This window comes from Melopsittacus undulatus, chromosome 3 (assembly GCF_012275295.1).
Source record: "Melopsittacus undulatus isolate bMelUnd1 chromosome 3, bMelUnd1.mat.Z, whole genome shotgun sequence".
NCBI lineage: Eukaryota > Metazoa > Chordata > Aves > Psittaciformes > Psittaculidae > Melopsittacus > Melopsittacus undulatus.
In genome coordinates, this window is record NC_047529.1 from 108,794,984 (window position 1) to 108,822,826 (window position 27,843).

The following is a 27,843-nucleotide window of genomic DNA, read 5'->3' on the forward strand; positions in this document are numbered from 1 at the left end:
GCCATCAAAGCAGCTACAATTAAAGAAGCCACTCTGGGGAAAGAGCTCCTTGAACTGCTGGATTGTGCCTACCAGAGACAAAAGGCAAAGTCTCCAGAGGTGCTGTATTTTAACTTGCCGCTTAAACACACTCAGCAAGAGCTAACAATCCTTGCTGTGCTTTGTTTGGCAGATGATAATCTGCACAGAGAATTGGTCTTCTTACTTACTGGAATTTACACATTAATGCAGTGCTAAAATATTTGGGTTGAGAGTAGTGTAAAGAGCCCTATTATTGTAAAATGGTTGTACTTGATGAAAAATTCCTATTTGTTTTCCAATTATAAGTGATGAGCCTGTTGAGGGTTGTTCTTTTCCAGCTTCACAGAAATGCAAGTAAGAAATGGAGTCTTGAAAGCTCTGCTGTAGTTGGTAGTTTGGGCTTGCTTTTTTTATACATATGTTTTTAGGTAGTAAGTAATGTGAGTTTAAATTTTAGTAATTATATAGTCATGGGGATGTGACAGCAAGAGCAAACAGAATCCTGATGTAATTGAAGATGAGGAAGTTGTGTAGCTAATAATTAGACATCCTGTTAATTTAACACTATGGTTACCGTATATCACATAGATAAGATATAAGCACGTGTAATAAAGTGAGTCTCTGGAGCTTACGGTAGGCTGATGCTTGTCACCAGTCTGCCTAACTACTGTTTGCTATGCAGTGTGAAAGGTGGAGAAGAATTAGCTCTAATAGGCTGAAGCTATGCTGAAAAGTTAATGCTTTAAGACACAGGTCCCAGTTCTCTTGATTTAACTGTTCTCTTGGTGAAGCTGAGGCCAGCCACCTGGAGCAGTGTGTAGACCAAATGTTCTGTGGGTCCATCTACAGCCTAGCTGGAGTTGCCTGGAAGTGGACTCCGCATGAGCCAGCCCAGCCAATCTCTGGCCTTTTAAAACCTGTACTCTCTACTAAACCTGTCCTTTCCTTTAAAGATTTCACTGAAACTTCTGTGAGAGGAACATGGTAAAGATGGCAAGTTAACAGCAACCTGTTACTGTACCTCAGTACAGTCTTCTGAGAGAATATTATACATTTATGTTGCTTACGTATTTCTGTATCTGCTGGTTAGAAAGGCTTCCTTCTTAAGGTTATTTTTTTTGCCGTTACCAAGTCTAAATCTGTAGCCAGTCTTAAGCAGTAGTGGCCAGATGGGGGAAGAAAGAATGAGAGGAATTTACTCGAGGTCCCTAGAAACTAAATTTTCACTCATAAATAGCAGCACTATTTGTCTTGTCACTGAGTGCAAGTTTGGGCCCTGCGTCTTTTTAACAGGGCAGCACATCCAGAAAGTAAAAACAGGTTTTCTTTTGGTCCCGTTGTGCTCAGAGAGCTTCAGAATTATTTTCTTGCTGATGATCTGCTCCTGAACATGAACTGTGGAATTTATCATATTGGAGGAGAAAAATGCGACTTATATCCTGGAAGGATAGATATGGATGAAGAAGGACTTAGGTTATCCCAGAAGGTAATACTTTTTTGCAACAAGTCAAAATTCATGTCCAGATGATTGTACTTCCTTTCTTTAATCTGGCTTTTTTAGCTTATTCCAGTCAGGCTGGATCTTTATGAGCTACACTGCTGGTACTAATCAGCTCTTCATCTGCCTATCAAAGTGGGATTCCCTTTCAGTTCTTGGGAGTGAGATCCTTTGTTCTCTCTGGCTTCTACAGCAGCTCCTATCTAAATGGCAGCCAAAGCAGCTGGGGACCACCTAGCTCATTGCTGCACTAAAAAGAGCAGTAAAAAGTAGTTGTCTCATAATTGTACCACTCTGCTGTGTTCCTACCAGTTGTGGCTAAGAACTCCTCTTGTCTAGTAATTTCTTCTTGCATTGCTCTGTCTCTCCTTGACAGCTCCTTTCAGATTTTCTTTCTAATAAGAAATAACTAGTAAGTTTCTGGGCATCATGTTTTCCATGAAGGAAGAAAAAGAAATTAAATGTTCTTGGCAACATTTTATAAGCAGAGGCTTGTTTGTCTCCTGTTATTGTAACCTTTCTCCCCATTCTGCTTGGAAGGAACAGGGATCCTCCATACAAACTAGGTATGTATCCATACACAGGTATATATTAAGTGGTCACATTTACACCCAGATCTCTTTATTCTTTCTTCTTATACTCATCCTACAAGCCTAGCCTGTGTTGCTCTTGATGTGGTCCCACATTTGTTAAAAGCAGGTGAGACTTTAATGCCAATATCACTCCTCTTCTGCTGTGTAGTATTAACTATGTCTGCCACTGTCCTCCTTCTGAAATATTCTGATGTTGGCTGTTCTGTTCATCTGAAAAAACGGGTTTTGGTGACAGTATGTGCAGAGTACTTTGATGACAGTGTGTGTAGAGTACCTGTGACAGGTTTTGTATCTATTCTGCATGGTTGCTTTTAATAACACCTTTAAAACACCTTTGAATCTCATCCTTTATTAACTAGCTATTAAGTAACAGCATAGCAATTCTGTCACTGTGAATTTAGTTAACATGCTTATATTGCTACAAATAATCTCATTCCACCTAACTATGTCTTTTATCCCAAATAGTAAGTATTCCTTTGTGAAGTGACGCTAACAATGTGTCGTTTGTAGCAGACAAGTTAATGGGAACCTGAATGAAATAAGGGTTAGTGACCTGAAACTTCTCCATTTGGTTAACTGCCTCAGTCCCAAACAGGTTCAGTCATAATTATCTTAGATAGACAGAAAAATCAGTTCCATCAGAGGCAAAACATTACAAGTTAGGAGATGGGATCTGTACGTACAAGCACGCTGTGATTGTGTCACTACGTGGGGGATTGACTACAGAGGAGATTACATTCAATCTTGGTTAATAATCTCTGTCTTTATGATAAAACAAACAAAAAATATATATGTAAGCCTTTCTAAAATAATGGCATGAAAACACCTGCCTGAGTGGTTAATGGAAACCTGAACTGTCTGTACGAGCCAGAGACAATATTGAGGTGGGATTTAGAGTTGTTACTGAAGGGAGGGAGCTGCAGAATTTACACAAATTGCTTGCTGAGGTCTTCAGGAATGGTTTCTATTTCCCTCTAGAGGAGGATATAATACACCTAAAAGCTAATATTTCTGTTCATTGAAGACTGAAGGATTGGTGACATAAGTAAACCAGTTTGTCCTCATGGAGTCTATACTAACATAACTGTAGATGTATTTTCATATTTTTAGCTCTATTATTTCCCTGTATAAATAAGGCTAGATATATGGGGGGGGGGGGGGGGGGGGGGGGGGGAGAACCAGTCTTCTGTTAGGAGCAAGAAAAAAATAAATAAGCAAAAAGACCCAATTGAACAGAAAACCCAGGAAGATGTGATGAAGCTCAAATACTGACTGGTCTGAAATATAACAATCCTGAGGAATGGGGAGGATTATAGCCCAGAAGCTTTGATGTATCGTACTTCTGTCAGCTGTAACTGAGTTGGAATATGCTTGGTCCTACCTTTCAGGGAACTGTTCATCTGGATTTAAATTTCACAAAGAAATTTAAAGAAACAAACCCAGAAAAGCATATTTGTTATGCCTTTGATACCACTTATCTGTGACTCTGAAATGATTTGATCAGTAATCACCCTTGAGTGGTTTTTGAATTTCTCTAAAACTTGTATCCTTCAGACAGCTGAGCTGATGTTCTCCACAGGAGAGATTGGAATGGGGGGAGGAAGGTGTCTACCTGGTACAGCATTTCCCATCTGCCTCAAACAGATTTAAAAAGCAAAAAAGGCCTTTGTATGAGTTGTGTTCACAGGTCATCTGACACTCAACCCTGTGGGATGCAACTTGTACTTCCCAGTTGTCATACATCTAAGGAAATTTTTTCTAGCTGTGCTGCTGGGATCAAGTAGGGCAAAAGAAGAAACAGATAAGAAGGAATTCCCACCAGTAGTCAAGTAATGATTTTTTGACTAGCCAAGCTATTAAAGCCTTTCACTGCTGTGTTTTCATTCTTATGAAGAAATGTAGCTTGCAAACACAGGCCTACCTGATAACGATTTGGATTCCATGTAAGGAAGTTGCTGAGATTTATTAAGCAACAAATTCATGACAGACTTGCCAGCACTAAGTTTGCTGATTCTATAGAATTTCCTTCAGAAATACTCTTCCATGGCCATCCACTAATGTGGATCATCTACAGAACATTTGTGTTCGTAGTGAATGTGTTTCCAAAGTGCTGTAGACAAGTATCTATGCTGAACAGGGGCAATTTGAAGTACTAGATGTGCAGTTAGCACACCCTGCTTTGGTGGAGACCTCATAGCAGCCTTCCAGTATCTGAAGGGGCCCTACAAGGATGCCAAGAGGGACTCTTTATTGGGACTGTAGTGATAGAACAAGGGGGGGTAATAGGTTCAAACATAAACAGGGGAGATTTAGGTTAGATATAAGGCAGAAATTCTTCACTGTGAGAGTGGTAGACACTGGCACAGGTTGCCCAGAGAAGCTGTGGCTGCTCCATCCCTGGCAGTGTTCAAGGCCAGGTTGAACAGGGCTTAGAGCAGCCTGGTCTAGTGGAAGGTGTCACTGCCTGTGGCAGGAGGGTGGAACTCAATGATACTAAGGTCTCTTCCAACCCAAACTATTCTATGTTTCTATTTGTGCAAAAATATATGTGAGACTCCGTCACCTCCAGCATTACACCAAATCACTGCAGTAAGGTGTTTCTGGTGTTTCACTATCACCTTCCACCAAAGTCAGTGGGAGTTGTTTCACTGATTTCAGGGATCAAGCAGAAAAAAAAGGAATGGGGGGGGGGGGGGGGGGCAAGGGAATGAGATTGTGGGGCTCTTTTCTATCTCACTGATGTGTGACATTTCCATCTTCAGTTTTGATTAAATTCCCCTTAATTAGCCCATTAAGCTAAAACCACCAAAGCTAATGATTAAAATGTTGGCTAACTGATGATCTGGTTTCAGTGGGATTTGAAAGACATATTTCTAAATGAATAGTGGCATTAAACTGGAGAAGGGAAAAATGATGAACTATTTGTTGAAGAAGTGCTGGTCTCAAGAGAATGTTTGTACTAAAAATGCATTCATGTTAGGAAAAAAAATCAGATCAATAGGCAACCAGGGCAGCACTGATAGTCCTCACAGTGTTTAATATTCCTTTGGGGTTTGTATTTTGGAAGCATTTCTGTCATTTTTTTCATCCCTGGTGAACTTCAGGCAACTTTTCAAGTGTTCTGGTCCCAGTGTTCCTGCAGGTGAAATCAGCAAGGCTGTCTTTTAACTTGATTGAACTGAAATAAAAGTAAAAATCAATTTATTATGTTCTTATATGGCCATGTTAGATAGCACTCCCTTTGGTGACAGAAATCCTGGTTTGTAGCATGTCTGTCTGTTCTCGGGGGCTGGTAATTCCCATAAGAACAATCCTTTATTGTCTGAAGAGGCATGACAGGAACAGTGCATCAAAGGATAACACCTTGGGGCATGAAGCTTAGGTTCTGCCAAGGAAATTGCCTGAAGCTCTTTTCAGAAGTATTTAGTTGCCTGAAGGTACAAAGAAGGTGCACAGTAGTCTTTGAAGAAGTATGTCTCTTTTATGCAACCTGAGATAAGAGTCTGCAGAAGTGGAGGGAAAAGCTGATCTGAAGGAACTGCTTATGTCTTTGCAATTCATTTCCCAGCCTTTAGCACTTCACAGACATAAATACACACCAAAATGTGCACATCTCCAAGTGGCATTTAGTGTGCATCCCCAGGAAACAGGATGAAGATCAGATGCATTAGAGACTCAGTTCCAGTGGTCCCTTCAGTGTAGCACCAACATTCACTGTGTGAAGGACATTAATTTTCAGATACAGCCAACTGAAAGTCGTGTAGCTGAATCTTACCTCTACCTGGAACTTTCAGTAGCACACAGCAGAGAGGGAGAAGCTTCTACTGAGCTGTGGCCTGTAGTTTAGAGTTACATAGGTCCTGGTTCTCCATAACATACTAAACTGGGACCGCTGGTGGTTCAGGAGCGGTTTCACATATGATTCGTCTCTGCTGCTGGCACAGTAACTTATAGTAGATCAGAGTCCACTTTGACTGTCCAACAGCTTCTGTTTAAGACTCACACAGCATGTCTGGAACTGAAGAGCTTATGTTTATGCTAGGGCTTGTAATTTCAGTTGAAATGTTATGGGATGTCAGCTGTGGAGCAAATGGGGAGGAGGCGAGAGGGACAGCCAGTGTAATTGGAGATGAGTTCAACATCCAAGGATTTTACATTCCTTCCAGTTTTCCTCCTAGACATACCCAAAATGGGTTTCAGATACACCAAGTAAGAACTGTGAGGCTTCTGGCAGTGTCAGACTGCAGATGCATTTTGTATGAATTGAGAAGGCAAACAATAGACTTTTTTAATCTTCAGGTTTGTTGGGATGGAGCTTGTCACTTTTTGAGTTGATAAAGACAGATCATTTAGCAAGGAAAATAATGTTTTGCTATTTGGAGTTTCCTTTGATGTTAGGGATATTCTTCCATCACCATATTCACTGTTTGTTTTGTCAATCACCTGCTTTTTCATAGCAGCTACTCATATCTTTAGAACATAAAAAGTCAGTTCTAGGAATATCTCCCCAAGTATCTTCTCCCTGTATATCTCCAGAGAGCAAGAAATTTCCATATTGAAGCATCATTGTTTTGCTTTACCAGAAATAAAGCAGGAGGAACATAGTAAGTACATCAACACTTCTCTGCTGTAGGTGACTGTGTTCAGTTCTAAACTCTTTGCACCTTCCAGGGGTTGCCAGGAGTGTTTTCTGTTGAAGTTTTTGCTTGAGGGCAGCTTTTCTGACTGTGTGTCCATCTATAGCTTAGCAAGAATACCAGTTGCAGAAGCAGAAAGTGTTTTAGATCCAGCATTGTGAATAAAGGACCAGAGTCTGTGAGAATTACAAAAATCTGCTTGTGTTTAGATGCTTGCTGCAGTGAAGGGACAGGATTTCTACAGCCTATTTAAATAAACAGGGCTGCTCCTCAAAAATACCTTGTTCTGCCATCAGTTTCTTTTCTAACCTGGAACACATGCAAGAATTCACTTTCTGGCTGAATGCTTATATCTAGAAGACAAAGCAGGAACCATCAGCAATAGATCTGCATTAAAGAGACCCATGAATGGCTTAACTTCTCCTGGTGTAAAACATCAAGATAAAACAGAATGACTTTTAAATAGTATGTTGTATTCTCTTGCAGCTTGTTCTACAACATGTAATAGTTTCATGTTTTTATAGTCTTGATGCAACTTCTCAGCATTGTATCTGACTTCAGGGCCATGGTTGGCTGCTTTTAGAAATTGTTCTACTTCCTAAGCAGAATATTATGATTTTATGTGGCAGATATGTATCAGGAGAGCATGAACTTGCTAAGCTACGAGGAAATCTAAATCCATGAGTGCATTACATTAATGCATGGTCAGGATACTATCATATTTGAAGTATTTTGTTGTTGGTTATTTTTGCTCTTCCTGTTGACTTGGAATATCACTGAGGGTGAATTTACAGTAATCTTTCTCCTGGTAATGTACAAGTGGCAGAACTTCCTGGCAAAAGCCAGCTGAGAGTGTGGAAGTGATGTAAGGCAAACCTGCTTAGCTTCTACAAGGAGATAATGAGTTCTGCTCTTCCTATGGACTACCCATAGTGTCAGTTCCTCTCTTTTGTGACTGCCAGAACTGTTAGATATCCTTTGCTTCCTAGAGGGTGGATCAACACCAAATACTTTGTAAATTGGTTTCAGCCTTTGATTGCCAGTTCCTTTTAGAAACTCCAGATTACTTCAGGAGCCCCAGGCTGCTTATTTTTCTTAACACTTTAGGGTATAAATCATTTGAGAGAGTAAAGTCACTCAGGTGCCTGATTTTGTGTGTGTGTCAGAAGCCAGGGGACTTTATTTTCTGTCCTCACATACACACATAGTTGGATCTACTTTCTGTCTATATGTATTCATGTACAGGTTCCTTCGGATCATCTGTGAGATCTGGTGAGGATACTTTCTCTGTCAATTTAATACTTTTATATTAATAAAAAAAGAAAACCCTTTCTTCAGCATTCTAAAACTGCTTTAATTGTGAAGAGCTCTGAGTTTCATCTCTTTAACAGAATTTAATCCCTGTTCTTCCAATCTGTGCAGGTTTTGGTTTCAGATCATCGCTTCATGGGAAGAAGGGTCTGATGCCGTTATTGCTTTTGACAATGTCTCCCTTAGTCTGGACTGCTATTTAACAAGTAAGTTTTCCTTTTATCTGCAAGTGACTTGTCTTTTATTTCTCATGTAATTGAAATTTGGAAAGGGGATGAAGCTGTGGGGAAAGGATTTGGTGGTGTTATCTTCAAAGGAGTCTTGAAATTGTAAAGGTATGTTTCAGAAATAACTGTGCTTACCTTATTAGTGGAGCTAACCAATGAATGGCTTCCAAGTTTGGCAGTAAGTCATATGGTGTGGAAGAGTCAAGTTCCAGCTGAGACAGTAGCATCACCTATCTGCCCAGCCTGATGCAGGAGCCAATTTGTAATTACAGTGTTCCACATGACCTGGTTTGCTGTGTGACAGTTATCAAAATGAATGGCAGTTGGACTCTGGCTAGGAAAAGACGCACCCTGTGATTGACACTAACTTTGCAGTAATGCTGGGCACAATTCTCCAGTTAAATTAGACCACGGTTATTTTATTTGAACTGACATACATTTAAATCTGAAGTGGAAACCTGGATTTCCACTCTCTCTTGGGAAAAATTTGGATTCTGATCCAGACTTTGTGATTGACTGGCCTCTAGAATATGTTCAGTCTATACCTCTACTGCCAGATTTCACCCCATTTAGATCTTTATTGAGCATTTGTGTCTGGCTTTATTTTTCATAATCTCATGCACAGTGAATTGCTTAATTTGTAAATATGTTCAGTGATGTGCCACTGTATATCTCGGACCAACAACTTGCATGAGGATTGAAGGATTGATGTTCTGAACACCTGAAACTTCTTCCTTAGGTAGGGGTATTGGCTGGGGTATGACTGTTCCCATTTATGCAGTAATACCTCTTAGTTTCTGTGCAGAAGTACAATGTACCTCAGGTTCCAGTATTCTAAAGACTTCTTAAAATTAGGCTGTAATTAAAAAAGGTTGCACATACTTTTGCTAGCTAAGAAAGAAACTTTCTAACAGTTGCTAAAGATTGTATTTTGTACTCCTGCTTTGTATCTTCATTCACTTGCTGGTTTGCCCAGAGCTCATTCCTGTTTATATTTCTTTTGTCACAGTCCCCATCCAGCAACAAAAAGTCAATCTGTCCTTTCCTAAACCCTAACTATATAGTGTTATATCCTGTGACTGCAGGCTCTTATTCTTAGCAGAGAAGCCTGAGCCCTTAATTTAGCTTCAGTTTTGTGTTACATACTGACTCAGCTACCCTCAATGATAAACCAACCTGTAACTTCTTGTTTTCTAGTCAGTGCAGAGAAAACTCCTCGAGGTACCCCTCCAGACTCAAGCAACTTGCTCACTGGTAGAGGTGGCCAGAAGAAGGTCGGATGGGAACAAAAGCTTCTGGGAAATCTCCAGCTCGGCACTGCCCCTGTTTCTGGTCCAGCAGGTAATTGTCTAATCTGTGAAGGATTTTCAGAGGTTTCCAACTAGAACAGATTTCAGTTAGATGTTAATATTTTTTTACCAAAGCCTTTGTTCAGAGCCAAGTCCATTACAAACAAAACAAGATCTAGATAGCAATTGCCTTTTGTGTTTACTGTAGCTTGGATTTTGCTTGCAAGCTGGTGAAAGAACCACAGGGAGCCTCTTCATGAAGTAAAAATTGCTTTTAAAGTGTAAGACAGGTTTGTTTGGTGTTGTGGTCATATAAAAATAAACAAGAATGAAAGCCAAGTGTCTAAATTGACTGAGTCCAGCATGAGGTAACCTGAACACCCATATCTAGTTAATATGGACTTGGTTTGAAATAACATAGCTTCACTTTTTCAGTAAGATTTTCATTGCCCATTTGAAAGAGTATGACATTGGAATTTTGGTGTTTTTTTTTAAACATGATTTTTACTTAGAAATGTCAGTGTTTTATGGCCAGTGTTATTTCATAGAATAACAGAATAGTTTGGCTTGGAAGAGACCTTAAATATCATCCATTTCCACTCCTGCCACAGTTAGGGACATATTCCACTAAACCAGGTTGTTCCAAGCCCCATTCAGTCCGGCCTAGAACACCCTCAGCACTGTGTTCAGCTGTTTCTCTTCTCTTCAGGCTAGCTAGTTACCTGCCAATTTGGAATACCACCCTTAAGGCAGAAAACAGGAGTGTGGTTGCTATATGCCTTCCTTAGTTTGTCAGTAGACCCAGGGATTTGTTCCTGCTGACTCATTCTCTCACACTCCTCTTAGACTTCTTTGAGTCTGTTCTGTTCTAGGTTATGTTTCACTTCGCTACCTTGCAGTGTACTGTTGAAACACATGTGAACTAGTTATGCTAGCTCTGATACCAACAGCAGTCTGATCAGAGTGGTCAAAAGCTCCACACAGCCTTCAAAGCCTGCCTGAAAAGCTGAATGTACTATCCCACTCCATGCTGCTGTGGCAGGGCTGATGCTGGTACCTAAAGTTCCTTGTGAAGCAAGCTCTGCCAGTGGAGGCTGATGGTACAGTCTCCAGCATAGGCCAAGAGTCGCCATCAAGTGGAGTTTGTTGATGCTTTATGTAGCGAGCATCACACAGCAAGAAAAGTGCAGGAGCACTGACAGGAGTCTCAGGAGACAGAGATATAAATAATAAGCTCACATGAGAAGATGCTGGGCTGGGAGGACCTCCATAGCTATTAAGATTGTGTCTAGCTGTGTTACAGATGTTGTGTATGAACTTGGGCTGGTCGCAAAGGTATAATTTCCAATGCTTTATATCTTCTTTGAAGATCCTTTGAAGTGTTCCTTTCAATATCTGTATCTTCATTTCCTGCAAGTGGAGCCACCTTTTACTTTTAAGTGCTTTCTTAGGTCAGTGATATTGTGGTAGGATCTGTACACAGGTGTAGATTATGAACTCCTGGCTGATTTTCCGTAGGAATGTCAATATTTAGGTGATGATGTAGTTCTTTAAGGCAGCTGTACGTTTCCTTCCAGGGTACCTACTCTTTTAGTTACATAAAAGCCATCAGATACTGGGTTCAGATTGAAGAATGGCCTGAAGTTTGGATGCAGAGTTAAGTGGGGGTGGGGGTGTTAGTGTAGAAATCTTGTGGCTGTAGGATTGTTTTATGTTGAATGAGAATTTTGTTACTTCCTACTTCTCACTAGACCTGAAATGATGGAACATATTCTAGCTCTTCTGCTCCCTGTCCTGTCTGAGGAATGCATTTTAAAGAAATACTTGGATAGTAGAAACAATGGGAGTTAGATTGCATGGGTGCAGAAGGTTCTTTGAGCAATTCAGATAATTTTTTTATGACCTCAGAGTGAAAATTCAAGTGGTATCTAAGTCAGCTTGCCTAATTTGTGGGCTTGATCATCTGTCCTGTTTGTGTTGTCTAAAATTGACTTCAGCCCTTGAGGTTTGAAATCACTCCTACAGCAACTTTGTCTGCTTTGTGCCCTTGGTGTATACAGGGCAGAAATCAGAAGGTACACTGCAGCTTCTTGTGGTGGAAAGTCATTGCATGTCTGAGCATCTCCACAGCACTGAAACACCTTCTTCTTTTGTGTTACCAAGTTCCTGCTCTGAGTAAACACTGCAGATGCTTGTTTGGTCCCTGGGCTATGCATTTTACCCAGCTTTATTCTTGTGTCTTTCTGCATCCTGTAATGTATTTAAGAAACCTCAGGCTGAGTCTGTCAAAGCCATTACTTTGATGGCCACATATGTACTGTTGTGTGAGTGAACCAACAGCATCAGTGCCACCCTGAAGTCCCAAAGACTGCATTGATCAGTGTGAACTCAGCCAAAAGTAATTACAGCTAATGTGATCTTTGGCTTGTGTGATAGATCACATGCTATAATATTTCCTTCTTAAGAAATCATATTAAAGAACTGTGTTCTTATAGCTGAAGAGACAACAGGGTAATAAAATGCCCTTCATAAGTCCTCAAGCCAGCTCAACCTGCAGAACAGGAACTACAGTCTGAAAGAAAGGTACTACTTTGTTCATATCAAAGGAAATCCAAAGACAACACCAAATTGCTACAATTAATGTGGTGTTGGTGCTCTCCCAAGTTCCTGGGTGATGATAAGCACCAACACAGAAAAATGCCCATAGGTTTCAGATCACACAGTTACTTGCAGTGCAAGGTGACCATTAGGTAGATAGTCACAGAGCATGCAAATGCTTTCTTTTTCCATTAATGAATGGCATGTTGTTTGCCAAAATGCCACCTTCTTGTTGAAAGGTTGCAGGTGAAGCTTGATTCTGGAAGGAACCTGCAAAAAGACTGTAAGAAAGCCTGAATATACTAGAAAATCGAAGCAACAAAGTGGCACTAGGATTTTGGATTGAAATGGTCGTCTGCACAGAAGCCTGTGTGCTGTTTATTTTGATATAAACAAAGTTTACTTTAGCTTCATTTTGAAATTGATTAGGTATTAGTGTAAGTAAAACTGAAAGTCACTCAAACCACAGCATCTCTCTACAGGGAGTTCAACTACCAATTAAAAAGCCAATTTATATCAAACCAGTGCAATTTCCTTTTATAGACAAGTCTAAAGTATGAGAAATTAAGGCATACAAAGATACAGTAAGCAATAATGAGGAACTGTAGGTAAACAAATTACTATCATGGAAACTGGAGGAGACAAAATAGGATTCTCAGTTGGAGAAAGGAGATAACAAGACACAAAGTAATCGAGCTTTAATTAAGGATTTCTCATGCTTCTGAATGGGCTGTAAACACCATAAGGGTAGCCTCCCTATTCATGTTTCAGCTTCTCACCTGTCCCACTGATAAGTGCACACAGGACAAAAATCGGGTGTTGTGAAATGTACAAATAGTTCAACTTTTTTTTTCCCTCAAATCTTGCATTGTTTTGTCTCCTCTGATCTGTATATCCATCAGCCCTTGTATGACCAGGGTTTCTTGCATGGAAACTGTCATAAAATCATTTTCTCATCCCAGCTGGATTACTGTTTTCCTTCAGCTCCAGTCTCTTTCCCACAACACTTAGTGGTTGCACAGATTTTGTCTTTTGCATGAGGGAGAGTCCTCTTCCGAGTACTTACATGGCTGTTTCTCGGAAGAACTCTGGGTCTCATTAGTTAATCAGATGAAGGAGCTGAAAGGAACAGTGGAGTGAGTATTAAGTAAAAGAAAATTACATTTGGTTGCTCTTTGTGTGCAATTATACTAACTGAACTGTTGGCATAATGCAATAAAGGTATCTTCAGGATTGTATTTTTGGTTTAAGTATCAGTTAACACAGTGAATAACAGCTCATTGCCCACCTCCCACCAAAACCAGCATCCTGAATAGTGATAGAAAATGTTCAGAGACTGATGGTGGGATCTCAGATTATGTAGGCATGAAATTTTTTATTGCATTTGCTTTCTCTGTAGTATTGAAAATGGCAAAGGTGCAATGCTGAAAATCAACATGCAAACAGATCACAACATAGCAAAGTTGGATTGGCATAACTGTTCTCCAGTGTTAATCATACAATTGAAATAAACAGGGCAACTCACACATTTTAGACCTAGATTTTAAAGCTCCCCATACTTAATAGCAGTTTAAACTGTGTAGAAACTGCTATAAATCTCTGGAAAGGTTTTGACATAATTTTGCCACCTCCACCCAACTCAGTCTTTGTTATCTAACATGCATTTCTACTATCTTTTGTAATTGTGAACAAACAAATAGCAGAAAGTTAGTACATGTCTCAGCACCTTTTGTGGAGGACTCCTGCTATCTCTTTAAGTGAAACATAAAAGAAAAACGAAATTAGTTTTCTTCATGCTGCTCTTTTAGTTTCTGGTTCCAGAAAGTAGCAAGAAACAAGCTGTTCTCATTGCTGTTCGAAGTTAGCAATGCATTTGTGCTATTATACTGACCACAGATAATTTCCTACAAGGACGCCCTGGTAGTGTTCCTTTTATAGGGACACATAAGATGAACCTAAAGCCTGATTCAAGCTTTGAGTATTTCTTTGAAATTATACTCAGGGTCAGTCTGCATACACTTGTCACTGCAGATGCTTTTCTGGTTGAACTGAAAAACATATCCGAGTCTTCCATTACTGCTCTCATTTAGGAAGTAAAAAGACAGAGGCAAAAATACTAACTCCACAAATAGTTGAAAAGCTGGATTTCTCTTAGTCTAGCTACACTTATGTAAATGGTACTGGTATTGCTGGCAAGACTCACTAATTTCTATGATTGTATTATATCCCATCGATATTATTCCGTAGACACGTTGTCATTATAAGCACAACCTGGTTCTGCCATGTACCATCATCTTTCAAACCCCTGCCTCATTAATCTCTGCCAAACTTAATCCTGGAAAAGGTATTGATCTTAAATTGCTGCTCACAGAACATGCTAAACAACAGAACTCAAAGCAAAATTAAAAGTTTTTTTCCTTCCTTACATCAATGAACATGTTCCTTATGTATGCTTATAGTTTATTTTGCCTACAGACAGACCTTTTACTGTGACATGCAGCATAGATCAATTTTGGAACTACTGGTAATACATAACTAAGGTTACTCATGCACCAAGTAAAAGGTGTATCCCTTTATACATACCATGGTGCTAACAGCAGCCAAATGTTAGTGGAGATTAAGATGGGCAGTTTACTGTATCTTATTTCCCATATTGGCCAAATATTGTGAGGGAGCTTGTGAATGTTTTTTACAAACAGATGAAGCAAGAGTTCTGCTTGTTCATGGCATCAAGTTTGAGGATATTTGCCTTAGAGGAAGAAGTAAAATAAACTAACAATTAATTGCCTTCAGAAGTTTACAGGGGTTCTTATGCCTCTGACGCATGAGACCTTATAGCCCTTATTAGTGTATTTTTTACTCTTTTGGAAGTAGGAATAGCCTCTTGGCCTCAATAGAGGTTGTGGCAGCAAGTCCCACAGACTGCCTACACATTATTTGTAAGTATTAATGCATTTCAGTAGTGTATAGTGTACTACTCTATATTCCATAATAAGGCAAGTACCATGGTGGCTTGGTAGGTAATTTTCTCAAATCACAGTAAAGTTTTGGTTTGGAAAGAGCTGAACCTTGGTTCAAACAATCTTAATTTAACAAATGCCAGTAAATACATTCAGGCCCTTGAGGAATAGCTAAAATGCCTATGTCTGTTTTGTGGTGTGGAGTTTATGTACTATATGTGCCAGTGAAATTGCCTTCTATGTTAGAAGTACAAATGTGCTTTAGGTTTGCTCTCCATTGTTTTCTTTTGTTGTTGCAGGTTGCTGTTGGCCAGCAGTGCTGCCCAGGGCTGCAGGTAGTATCAGCCCTTCAAATGAATAAGTAATTTTAAGTCTTGTGGGGTTTTGCTCTTTGTGTTTTCCAAGAGCAGAACATCATTCCCCTTGCAGTGGCTGCAATCCAGTGCCTTGATTGCTGTATATTTTACATAGCTAGCCAAACTGTGTGAAAAATAGAATTTCTGCAGTGCAAAAGAAAATGAGCGTGAGTGGCTGAGTGTGTAAATGTATCAGGAAATCTCATTTGGAAAGGAAAAAAGGGAAGAAAGGTAAAAAAAAAATAATCTGTTCTGTTACAGCCAAATGTTGCTGAGACCCTAGAAATGTGCTGGGGAGATGGGCAGGGAGCTTGAGGTGGAAAGGTGTGTGGGTGAACAGGCAGAAGACCAAATGCTTCCTCTGTCATGTTTCTTGTGAAAGTGGGAATCATGGAATCACAGAATAGAATTAAACAGGTTGGAAAAGACCTGTAAGATCAAGTCCAGCCATTCCCCAGCACTGCCAAGTCCACCCCTAAAACATGTCCCTCAGTGCCACATCTACAGGGATGGTGACTTCACCACTGCTCTGGGCAGCCTGTTCCAATGCCTGACAACCGTTTCAGGGAAGAAACTGTTCCCAATATCCAGTCTAAACCTCCTCTGGCGCAGCTTGAGGCTGTTCCCTCTGGTCCTGCCACTTGTTCCTTGGGAGCAGTGACCAGCCACCTCCTGGCTCCATCTTCCTGTCAGGCATTTGTAGAGAGTGATAAGGTCCCTCCTGAGCCTTTTGTTCTCCAGACTAAACCCCCCCAGCTCACTGAGCCGTTCCTGATCACACCTGTGCTCCAGGCCCTGCACCAGCTCCCTTGACCTTCTCTAGACCTGCTCCAGCACCTCAAGGTCTCTCTTGTAAGATAATGAACTAGTGTATAAATTACTCACTGAAACAAGTACCCCACTTCTGAATCTCAGTGTAATCTCCACTTCTTTTCTCCCCCCTCCCCCCCCAAACATGAATTTCCAATTTCTAATCCCAGTTAACATTTTGCAACTGCCAATGACAGAATATGTAGGGGCCCTACATTTAATTACCTGCTAGTTTTCATCATGGGAATGCTCGGCTGTTTCTGGAAATTGGATGTCTGTAACTTACGTAAAGTTGGGCAAACTTCTGAAAATACTAGTTGGTTGGGAAGATTTAGACTGGAGAGTCCTTCTTTTTCCTATCATGTGTGTGTGAGGTGCCTGTCACATGCTGCAGAAGGAAGCTCTGCAGTATGTGACAGACCACAGTTGTGCACCAGTGGAAGAAGTCTGTGCTTAAAGATTTTTCATTCACTGCTGCTGCTTTAGTCTTTGGTGATCAAAACAGTAGTTCAGATTGAATTACTGTAAACTGCTGTGGCATGCAACAACCTGTAGAAATGCTCTTTTTGAGATTATAAGACATGCTGTAGTCATTTCCAGAATCAGGAGAAAATCAGTACTTCACAGGGAGTGAATGGCTATTTTTAGTTTAAAAAAATGGGGTGAGTTATCTAAGATGGGCAGTGCTGTGTTTTGTTACTGGGTTAGTGGTTTAAGATCTTCAGCTCCTCTTACATCTGCAGATTGAGGGTTGGCTTTGTGGAATGTTTAGGAGAGCAGAGGGAGGGAAGTTCAAGGTTTTTAAGTCTGTATCCAGAATTGTAACTAAGACCCATCTGTCCTAATTATATTGAAATGAGGGGCAACTTACTCACATGCCATATTCTGTCCCATTTAATTTAGCAGCAAAGCTGTTACGTGTTGGACTGGCTTTCAGTATCACATATCAAAGTGCATATAAGCAGGAGGAGGACTGTTTGCAAGCCAGTGCAGGAGTGACAAATGATGAGATCATGCAACCTGGCTCAAGGTTTTACTGAAATTCTTGCTAGTTCAAATCAGGTGCAGTCTCCACATAAGTTCAAATCAGGTGCAGTCTCCACTTCACTTGGACCAGACCTCCTCCTGCTAAGACTACTCTGCTCTGCTGTTTCTGAAGTATGTCTTCTCCCATACCTGTCTACCATCTACCTGAGCAGAGCAAGTAAATACATCTGCTAGTACTGACCTCAGCAGCTGCAGAAGCTGGGAGGCTTTGCATATAATCTTGTATATACCACAATATATACAAGATTACAGTAGGACTACTTTTGAAATTTAAGATAGTAGCTCCTGTGCTCAGTCATCACCAGGTTCCTTACATCATAGTCCCTGACATAATGTAACTGTGGTTTTCATTTCCATTAGTATCACGCTTTTAAAAGTGAGATTCCAAGAGCTTAGGTGCACTTTCTCTTCCTTTGACTCCGATACTGCTTCTTCACTGGAAGTGAACCCCCTCTAATCTGTCCAAGAGGCAGAAAACACAAACATCATTGTGGTTACTTCAGCTCAAAGTCTGAAGACATAACATTTGCAGAAGAAAGACATTTTTCTTCTACCAGAAGCATTTTGTTCTACCAGAGCATTGGGCTTTTAAGGAAACAGAGGGCCATTAGAAGCAGAGGGCCAGGATATCAAATAGTTCATTGATCCCCTGCCCCTGGAACCCAGTGGGAGCCAGGAGCTGCCAGTTTCAGGTCCCACTGTGCTGTGTGTTACATGTGTGATGGTCTAGAGATACTTTTGCCCAAGCCAGGTAAGCAGATACATAAGGAACAAGATTTATTTGAAGAGGGTCATTCAGAAATGTAAAACTTCAGCATAGCAGCAGTATGCACATGCTGTGGTCTGTCCTAGGTTTTATCACTTCTAGTTTTCCATTTTGATTCTCTCGTGTTTTGGGCTTATTGTCCCCTTGAAGGTCACCTGCTTCTGCCTTTGGGAACATGTTTGATGTTTCACTGGAGACATCCAAATGGCTTCTTGTTGTTCCAAACAAGCACACTTACCTGCCTGCTTTACTAAACATATGTTTCAATGCAGGTGGCTTAGCCCACTGGGATATTGCAATATTTTAGCACTCTGATAGCTGACAGAATGAGTCTCTCATCTTCCATTTTGTGTGAGATTTTGCTTTGGGTTTAGGTTGGGGTTTTTTGTTTTAAGAATAAACATAAGTAGCTTCTGGTGCAAGACTGTCAATATCAGAGCTACTGAAGCATTTTGCTTTAGGAATTCTTAGACCTTGCTTTCTTAGGTGCTTTTCCCCTCTTACCTGTTGTTCTTGTGGTTTCGTGGAATACATGGGCATCAGAGGAGGAGAAGGAAATTTTTCCATTTGCTGTTTACTAGTTTTAAGACTTTATACTGCCATCCATTGCAGAAGGATTGGAAAAATAAGTAAAATAAGTATGTAAGTCTCCATATAAAACAAGTAATGGTAGCAAAATCTCTAGAGGACTCTAGCAGAGGAGTTTTGAGGAGGAATGGCATAGATTTTGCAGTAAGAAGCAAGTTATTCTCACAGCAGTACTTAGATTGGGAAGCTTTCCTAAAGTAGTAGTTTTGCATTGCTTCTTGAAGTAGTAAAGGCACTATTACAAAGACTGGGGCTTGGTTTGGATTTGGGGTTTTTTTTGGCTGGTTTTGGTTTTTCGGGGGGGAATTTGGGGGGGGTGTTTTGGTTTTTTTCTATTTCGTTTTGGGTGGGTTTTTTTGGTTGGTTCGGTTTGGTTTTGAGGTTTGGGTTTGGGTTTTTGGGGGTTTGGGTTTGGGGGTTTTTTTCCCAGAAATTCCAGCCACTTCATTTCTTAAAGTCCTGCCTAATTATTTGATCTATTTCATGTATTGCATTCGTTTATAAGAAGGAATTTAGCTCAGTATCAGTGTTAGTTTGTGAAAAGTGAATTCAGACCTTGTGCCTGGCTAAACTCATGTCTTTCCTAGTATTTCTGCTGGGTGAACTCCTCCAGTAGCAGTAGCGGTAGAACTGCTGGCCTCACTCATCCAGACGCATGCAGACCATCATTTCTAGACCAGATCAGCTTAGGCAATAGCTCCAAATTCCAAGAAGCAGATCAAGCTCTAAGCTAATTAGTATCAGTGATGAAGAGCCTGTGTGTGTTGTGTTACATTAGTTGAAGCTGGGGAGGAAAATTGTGCCCTTCGAGAAAGCCATAAGGGGGGCTAGCTGGCCCAACTTCAAGTAGAAATATTGTTCTTTATATATATTTCAAGTCTTTCAAGTCTTAAATGAAAGTAGAATTAACTAACAGAGTTTATTAGATTGTGTATATTAGCTTGTTAATGAGTGATAAATCATGTAACATGTGCCAGAAATGCTTAGTCCATTTATTTACCATCTACATCTTAGTTTTGATTGCATGTGAAATATTTGCTGATATACTAGCAAACATGTTAGGGTTGGTTTTACAAGAGCATTGTGGGCTTGCAGCTGTGCCAGCCCTAATAATGAATCTTCAAGGCAAAGGACAGCATTTTCAGCATCGTGTATTCAAACTAAAAAATTAGATTTTTGAGGCACAGATTAGCAAAGCTTTGTTCTAGAAATCTATTTGTACAGGGCTAGTACTTCCAGATGATGAAAATGGGTTTAATAAAGATGCATTGATTTACACCCACAGAACATGCAGAGCCGAGTGCTGGTTTTAAAGGCCTTGGTTAAGTGTTTTGCCTTCTCAAGCTTAACTTTCATCTCTTATAACCAAGTAATTATTCAAAGTACAATTAATTTACTGCTATGTTTTAATCACTGAGATGATGTTGTATTTACAGGGTTTTATCTAATTAACAGTTACTTTCCCATATAAAATAAATTAAGTAATCAAATGTCTGTAGAAACCGAAGGGGCTAAAATGCACCAGTCTTGAGGTTATGAGTGTGCCATTTAACACCCCAGAGAGCAGAGCCCCAAACTGGGTGGTCTGTGTTGCATTTTTTCTCTACTCTGTGATCTTTGCCTTTTTGAGCATTAGAAAAAGTGAAGCTATGTTCATAGTTGTGGTAGTTTTCAGGAGTTGTGGATGAAAAGCTGTCAAATACTGAGCTGCACAGCACTGAGTCTTTTAAAAGAATTGTGGGAGTATTTGTCCTTGCTAAAACCTCAGGGTCCAGATTCTTCTTTGGTTTGACAAGAGAGAGTGAATAAAGAGCAAAACAGCTATTTGATCTTTGGATGTTTGGGTCATGCTTTGTACATGTCCTTATTTCAGAACACTGGTTATTCACAACATGTGGTGCCAGTGGACCCTATGGCCCCACACAGAGCCAATGCAACGATGCCTACAGGAACTCCAACCTCAGTGTAATTGTAGGAGCTGAAGGGATTCTCCAAGGCATTCAGATCTGGAGAGTACCAGCAACCAACACATACAGGTAAGGGAACCATCTCTGGTTGTCATGATGTATCTTTGTGTTTGAAACATATCCAAGCTGCAGATACGTGCTAGGCATATATGAAGTATTGTATTCAGAAATTTGCCTTGATCTGCTTGGATTTTACTTCTCCTTGATCCTGTTATTTCCAGCCTTTCCAGTCTCAGATTTGTTGTCTGAAAGATGCAACTTGGTGGTGTAAGAGAGAGGAAAAGAAAGAGACCGTCTGAGGCAGACACATCTTTAGCTTAAATGGTTACTGGTTAGGAGAGCTCTAGAAGTAGCTGAAAATCAAGCGTTTTGACCTCCCCCGGCCAAGGGGCATGCATATCCTATATGCCATCCATTGAATTCTGGGATCAGCATGAGTTTTTCCCACTCGTCACCTAGCATAGGAGGCACAATCTATGGCAGCATATTTTACAGCATGGCTTGCACCAAGCTCTGCTCAGCATCTTGACTTTCCTGGATCTAGGCATGGTAAGTTGAGCCTGCAGCCTGGCTCACTGCTGTAGAATTGATTTTGGAAGCCAGCCATCTAGATGTTGGGCTCTGTGATACTGAGGATTCTAATGCTTAAATCCCTCTGTGGAATTATTTTCAAAGGGAGATGATCAGATACAGTTCAATGCTCCTTAACCAGATTTTTACCAGTCATTTTTCCTTTTTGCTATTGCTGGGGAAAGAAGTAAATCAAAGATCAGTTCACTGTATCTGAAGGGTAACATCAAGCCATTACATGCATCAGTTTGTAAGTAGAACTGTCTGTTTGAATCAATGACTTACTAGTGGTGGGGTTTTTACGCAACATTCCCTATTGAAACCAATGCTGGTATCATGGATTTCAAAGTAGAAGGCTTTGAACAAATTTCAGTTAAAACTTACTGGCACCTTCCTTTTCTTTCTCTTTATTGAAAAAGAGTATTAGTACTGAGGATAGATGTCAGCCTCTAACAAACCTACTGGTGTTTTGAGAAACTGGCTAGACGAGGCACAAGATCTGCCTGAGTGCCTATTACTGCAAGGATTGATGGTAATGAAAAAGCATTAATGATATTTTACTCAGCTATCAAAAATGAGTTGCCTGAGGTGAACAGAATTTTTCAGGACCAGCATTCAGTAAATATGGTTATAAAGTATAGCCCAAAAGAGAACTTACAACATTGTCATTTTTTTAATATCACAGTGCCCAAGAAGAGCCAGAATTCCAGTGCAACTGTAGGCTGATTTTTGATACACAATACAAACCACAAGTCCTGCAGGGAGGGCCTGTGTATTTAAGTCCTGTAAATGACCTAATACACTTTTAGGTTCTGTATAGCTAATAGATGGATAATGTTGTTGGTAACCTATATATAAATGTATGACATTCTCTTTTGTACCTCTTAAGGCTCTGGTAGAGAATTCACAGCCTGGGGAAAGGTGGAAATTGTGAGTTTAAATTAACTTGACATATTCCTGATCCTGTGCTGCCGAAGGGGAAGCAGAGTCCCCCTGTACAGCATAGCCCTTAGAAAATGTCAAGTTGCAGTATCAGTTATAGGGCTTTCCAGAGTCTGGACCCCAGTGCCTGTATTTAGCTCTCCTCTGCAGTCTTGCTGCACTGTGGATACTCTAAGTTATCCTGATAGCCATCTCCAATATAGCTGACCCTGAGATAAAACCCTCCAGCTGGCTGTTGGGCTCTTAAGAAACTTGTTATGCCGTATCAGTGTGTTTTACACTGTGTAATGTAGAGCAGTGAGTTACACTCCTGATAATTGCATGAGAAGGATAGAGTTTGTGTAGACATGAGGCAGGATATGTGTTACTGAAGTGCCGAGACAGAAAGCTCAACTTTGCACAGAACTCTTATTAGCACAAGCTAACCACACCCAGAAAATCCCACCATGTATGAAGGTCTGTCAAGCACTGCAGGTGGCTTCATTTGAAGACTGGAGTCCTATATGCTGCAGTGCTGCTATGGACAAAATCATCTAGTTTGTTCTCAAGGAGTTTCACATTGTGTAACAATAAAATTAGGCAATATAAAAGAATATTTTTCTTTTCAGATTTCTTTCTAAGCGTTCAGAATGTCTTGCCATCCCATAGCTAGGCCTGTGATTAAGTGTGAGAGAAGTGAAATGTAATAAATTACACATTACCATCCATTATCCAAATTCTCCCAACGTTTAAGGTAAGAGTGTTTGGTTCATTTTGCCGAGTGCTCCATTTGTTATTTCTGCTGTCCTCTCTTTTCTTTGGTCTCTTTTGTAAGATAACAGAGGAACACAGCACAATGGAATGCAAAAAAAAATGTCCTAAGGTGGCCAACCCAAGCACTGGATTTTCTCCTATCCTCAAAACTATCTCCAGTGTCTCCCATGACTTGTCTACCTAGAGGTGGTTTTTTTTTTCTCCAGCCCTGGTTTGCACAGCCAATGCACTCTGCTCATCCTCATTCTTCCTGAAGATAGTTTTCTTTTTCAGTTCCTACAGCTATCATAGAAAAAGAAAAGGAGGAAGACAGTGAGGGGTATTCTGTGTTCTGAGTATAGCTACTCAGGGTGGTCTGAATCTTTCTTCAGGGCCAATATGGTTAAATGAATTCCTCCTGTGAAAGAAAGTTTTTCCTAAGGAAAGGGATCCTGCTAAAACTTGAAGTCAAGACAACCCATCTGGTTAAATAGTGACACCCATTTTGAATAAGGACTGACTGTCACCTGAATCTACCTTGTTTTATTTGTGTGCAGCTTTTGAATGAGGCCAAAATGGTTTCTCCTGACCTCATTGCTGGTATGCAAAATCTGTTCGTATACAGAAAAATATGGCCCATATTTGCAGCCAATTAGCCCTGCCAGCTTGCTGTGCCTGACAGTGCACCTCATTAGCCATTACAGAATTCTACAGCAAATCAACTCAGCCTTCAGGTTCATGCAACATCTGTTCAGGGTAGCCCAGTGCTATGTGTCCCTCACTTTCCCTGCTGGCTCCAGTGCAGCCTTACTGAGGAATGATTGCTTTGGTTATCAGCAGTGGCATGAACATAATCGTGTCACACTGTGAGGATCTAATGTGCTTTATGGAGCACTTGATGCTCCATAGTTGCTTCAACTTCAGAACATGCTGGCTGTCTCAAAGCAGTATCACAAGGTAAGTTCTTCATGCTAATCACTAAGGCAGGTTGCTGGCTGAGAGTGAGCTGGCTGCCAAACTTGTTCAGGTGCTCACATGTGGTGGATGCTGCTGGTTTGTTCTGCTTGTAGCCTGTTTGCATGTGACTGTGCTGGGTAAATCCCAACCTGGTGCTAGAGGAGAGTTAAAGCAGGGCAGCTATATTGTAACTGCTTGGAAGCTGAGAAGGCTGTGTTTTCAGCCCAGCAGTCACTGTTTGTATGCTCCAAGTTGAATTTTGCTCTCATGGAAATAGCTGCAAGCTACTAATGTCAGTGGAGAATCACTTGCTTGTTTCAGATCTATGCTGAGCTTGTACCACCACTGAATTGCTCAGGAAGTTGAGTAACTGTCTTTTGTTGCAGCAGAGAGGTGTGTATTTTCATGATTATAAAGTGCTTTGAAATACTTTGACAAAAGCTGCAAATTTTTTATGTACTTCAAAAGTGGGAGGAGGAGCTGAGCAATGCAGCGGTACAGACAAATCTTTGGGACCTTGGAATCCTAAGTCCCAGAGTGCAGCAGTCTGTATATGCAACCTAGCCCCCCTTTGCTGGAGACAATGAGATGTTCATGGTGACTCTAAGTTTAGCTGAGAGGCTTTTGCCTTTCTTGTTTACTGCAGGTAGTGTCATGTCCATTTCCTCTTCTATATTCCTCTGGTCCTGGGAATAGGAGAGCTGTTTCCCATCTGGTCCGTGCTACCAGGACCAGTTATGCTGTCTGCTTTCTCAAATTCCCTACTGTCAATCTAGTGCTTAATGTTCTCTTTAGCCATATGTGCTGTACTTACCAGTTCTTCTGCTTCTGTTCTTTTCCTTCCTTGCTGCAATCCTCTCAAGGGTATGCCTTTTGGGAAACAGGATGTGTTTCATATATTGTTTGAAACTACAGGGACTTGCTCACTCAGTGAGTGGTTGTCCAAGAATCAATGTGAAAGAAGCTGTTTTATAGCTACCTAAGTTCATAGGTCCATGTAGGGCAGAGAACTTCAGTCTTCAAGCTTTGGATTTAGATTTATTTCAAGTGTCATGTCTTCAGGGCACAGCTCTGTGATGCTCTGTACAGTTCAGCTGTGCAAAACAGTGCCCAGAAGTGCTTCATGTACCTTCCACCTGTCTGGGACAACTCAGTTGGTATGCTCTTGTTTTATTTTCCTGCAGCATCTCAGGCTATGGAGCTGCTGGTGGCAAAGGAGGGAAGAATACCATGGTCCGGTCCCATGGCGTGTCTGTGCTGGGAATTTTTGACCTCCAGAAGGATGATACTTTGTATATCTTGGTGGGACAGCAAGGAGAAGATGCATGTCCTAGTGTAAGTGATTGCCCTTTCTGTTTTGTCCTGATCCCTTCTATGGACCTGTGGAGTTTTGTCTCTTTACAGAGAAAATCGTTCTCCTTTAGGGGGTTGAGGTTATATGGTTCAAGGGATAGTTACAGTTTTACTGGGAGGGCATGAGTATGAAGAGATGAAGTACCATGTCACTGTTCTCACTTTCTGTTCAACATTCAGGCCCTATTGATAATACACTACAGGTTCCTGAGTGATCTGCATATCTCAGAGCACCTGTGTGGGTATTCTGAGAGAAAAGGCAACCTTGGCTTCCTTCACTCTGGAGATCAGTCTTCAAGGTTGACTTCACAGTGCTTGGTCTTTGCTCTGCTGTTAAGCCTAGCCCTGCCATTATCATAGTACTCTGCAGCCCTGGAGACACCCACCTCAGTATGTAAATGGGAGAGGCAAATTAATCACCACTGGGTCAGTCCTGCTTTTTGTGTTACTAGCCAGTTGTTATTGCAGGTGCCTTGACAGAAAGGTGCAACTTCCACCATTTGCAGGCACAATAATCTATTAATCATTTAGTATTCTTTGGAGGATGAGGGAACAGGAGGTTCTTATGGAGGGAACTAGGCATTATCTGATGAAATTTCACCCGCAGGTTTGAGCTGGACGTTTAAAGGTTGTGCATTTCTCACCTGTTAATGGCTGGCGTCCAAGAGATGAAAGTTTAGCAGTCTTTTACAGCAGGGGAAGGTTGAAGGACGCAGATAAGAAAGAGGGGGTCTCAAGGCTGGGTGCCGAAGTAAATAATGTTAAAACTAGTATTATACGTATCTACAAACAAACCATTAACATGAAACCTCTTTGAAATGAGAAATGTCCTAGCTCAAGCTTCCATCTAATGTCTATAACTAGGACATTCCAGCTCAGTGTAATATATGGACTCATTAAATTGCAGGCCACTGTAATCTTAGTGAGAATTTATTGAGTGCTAATGCAATTCTTTCGTTGAGGCAAAGAGATTGCATTGACTTGTAGAAGGGACTTTTACTAGATTGAATTGTAATCAGTTATGTCATTGCCATGAAGGATTATTATTTTTTTAATTTAATTGTAATGTAGTGGTTCCTTTGGGTCATTGACATTTTCATCTTATTAATCATTCCTACCCAGCACCAAATCAATTACAGAGAGGGAAAACTAGGGAAAGGAGGATTATATAGTTCCATAGGCAAGTTTGCACACACAAAATGGATGCTATTTATTCTCTGGCACAACCTAGGTCACATTTTGTGGTCAAGAGTGTAATTTGTAACTAGGGGATGCTTTTATCAAGTTCTTCTTCCAAAAGAAAACACATACTTGGAAGCAAAAGTTCAATCCTACTATAACAACTGTTAGTGCATTTTTCCCTTAAAGCGTTGTTGGCTTAGTGAGTTTAGTGTGTATAACAAGAATTTGTTACTGAGATGAAACATATAAAATAAGCTAGAAGCAAAGTTTGCAAGCTGCAAATACTGAGAACAGAGTCTTGCTTGTTGTGCACTTTAGTGCTCCAATTTAAAATAGAAGTGGCAGCTAGGTCATAGTCCAGAAGTACTTATAAATGTTTTGTTTGAAATCAGTGAATTCAGTGATTTGCCTCAGAAGGTTCATTACATTTGGTGCTAATTGTTGGAGGAGAAAAAAATGCTAAGTAGGAAATACAGGGACTTACTAGTGAAGTATTTGTTTTAGCATCAGATCAACATTGCAACCAAAGGTGGGATGGCACCTGTTTGCTATGCTTTGAACTGGCTAGCACTGGTAATTATAGAAAAAATGCTGCTACAGCCTATAGCAGGTAAACACCAATACCTGCTTGGAAGTCTAGCTGGCCAGTCTATGTTGAGCTCATTGCTACTGTCTGTACTATGACTGTCTAAAGCTAGCTCTGGTACATCTGTGTGAACCCCTGATACACCTGATATTCTGGGCAGATGCACACTGGCTGCTGGGCCCCAGCCGGTAGGGCATTGGAAGAGAAGTAAAGAAGCTTGGGTTCTCTCTGTGTCTCTGCCATTTGGCTGTTTTGTGACATGGGGCAAGTCACATAATCTGCTGAGTTACTCCCTTCTGCCATTATGAAATACAGATAGTTTATGCTAGGAAGTATTTGCAGTAAATTCTGCTACATCCTGTATGTTAAAAGTTTATGGAGCTGTTTTACATGGTAATAGATATCAGCACTGAGCTTGCTTCAAAATAATTCAATTTAAATGGCAACAAATTCTTCTGACAAAGGTTAAAGCAAAAAGCAAGATTCTTCTAGAAGGTCATTCATTTGTTTCTGCTTATGTAATTTCACTGGAGGACAGTTTATTGGCTTGGGAAGGTGAAGGATCCACAAGGCCTGTGTGTGTACAAGAGCATGGAGATTTCTTACCAGAATTCAGACCTGGTCTTCTGTTTGCAGACTAATGAAGTTATACAGAAAGTCTGCATTGGAGAGAATAATGTGATTGAAGAGGAGATACGTGTGAACAGAAGTGTCAGTGAATGGGCAGGAGGAGGTGGAGGAGGAGGAGGTGCAACTTACATATTTAAGGTATGGAAACATAGTCCTTGTGCATCTTTGACATGAACACATCCTACCACTTGCCTCTAGTGTCACAGCCTGAAGTTTCTGAGAA

General features: G+C 40.6%; 1 protein-coding gene across 1 annotated transcript in view; it reads left to right on the forward strand.

Annotated features, from left to right (window-relative positions):
• Positions 1-27,843, forward strand: part of ALK (ALK receptor tyrosine kinase) — a 316,863-nt gene that overhangs the window by 259,899 nt on the left and 29,121 nt on the right. Inside the window, exons 11-15 of the mRNA XM_034060986.1 lie at positions 8,172-8,266; positions 9,485-9,628; positions 20,575-20,737; positions 25,054-25,204; positions 27,627-27,758. Of these exons, the coding sequence (XP_033916877.1) occupies positions 8,172-8,266; positions 9,485-9,628; positions 20,575-20,737; positions 25,054-25,204; positions 27,627-27,758 (685 nt within the window). The remainder of the gene's footprint in view (positions 1-8,171; positions 8,267-9,484; positions 9,629-20,574; positions 20,738-25,053; positions 25,205-27,626; positions 27,759-27,843) is intronic.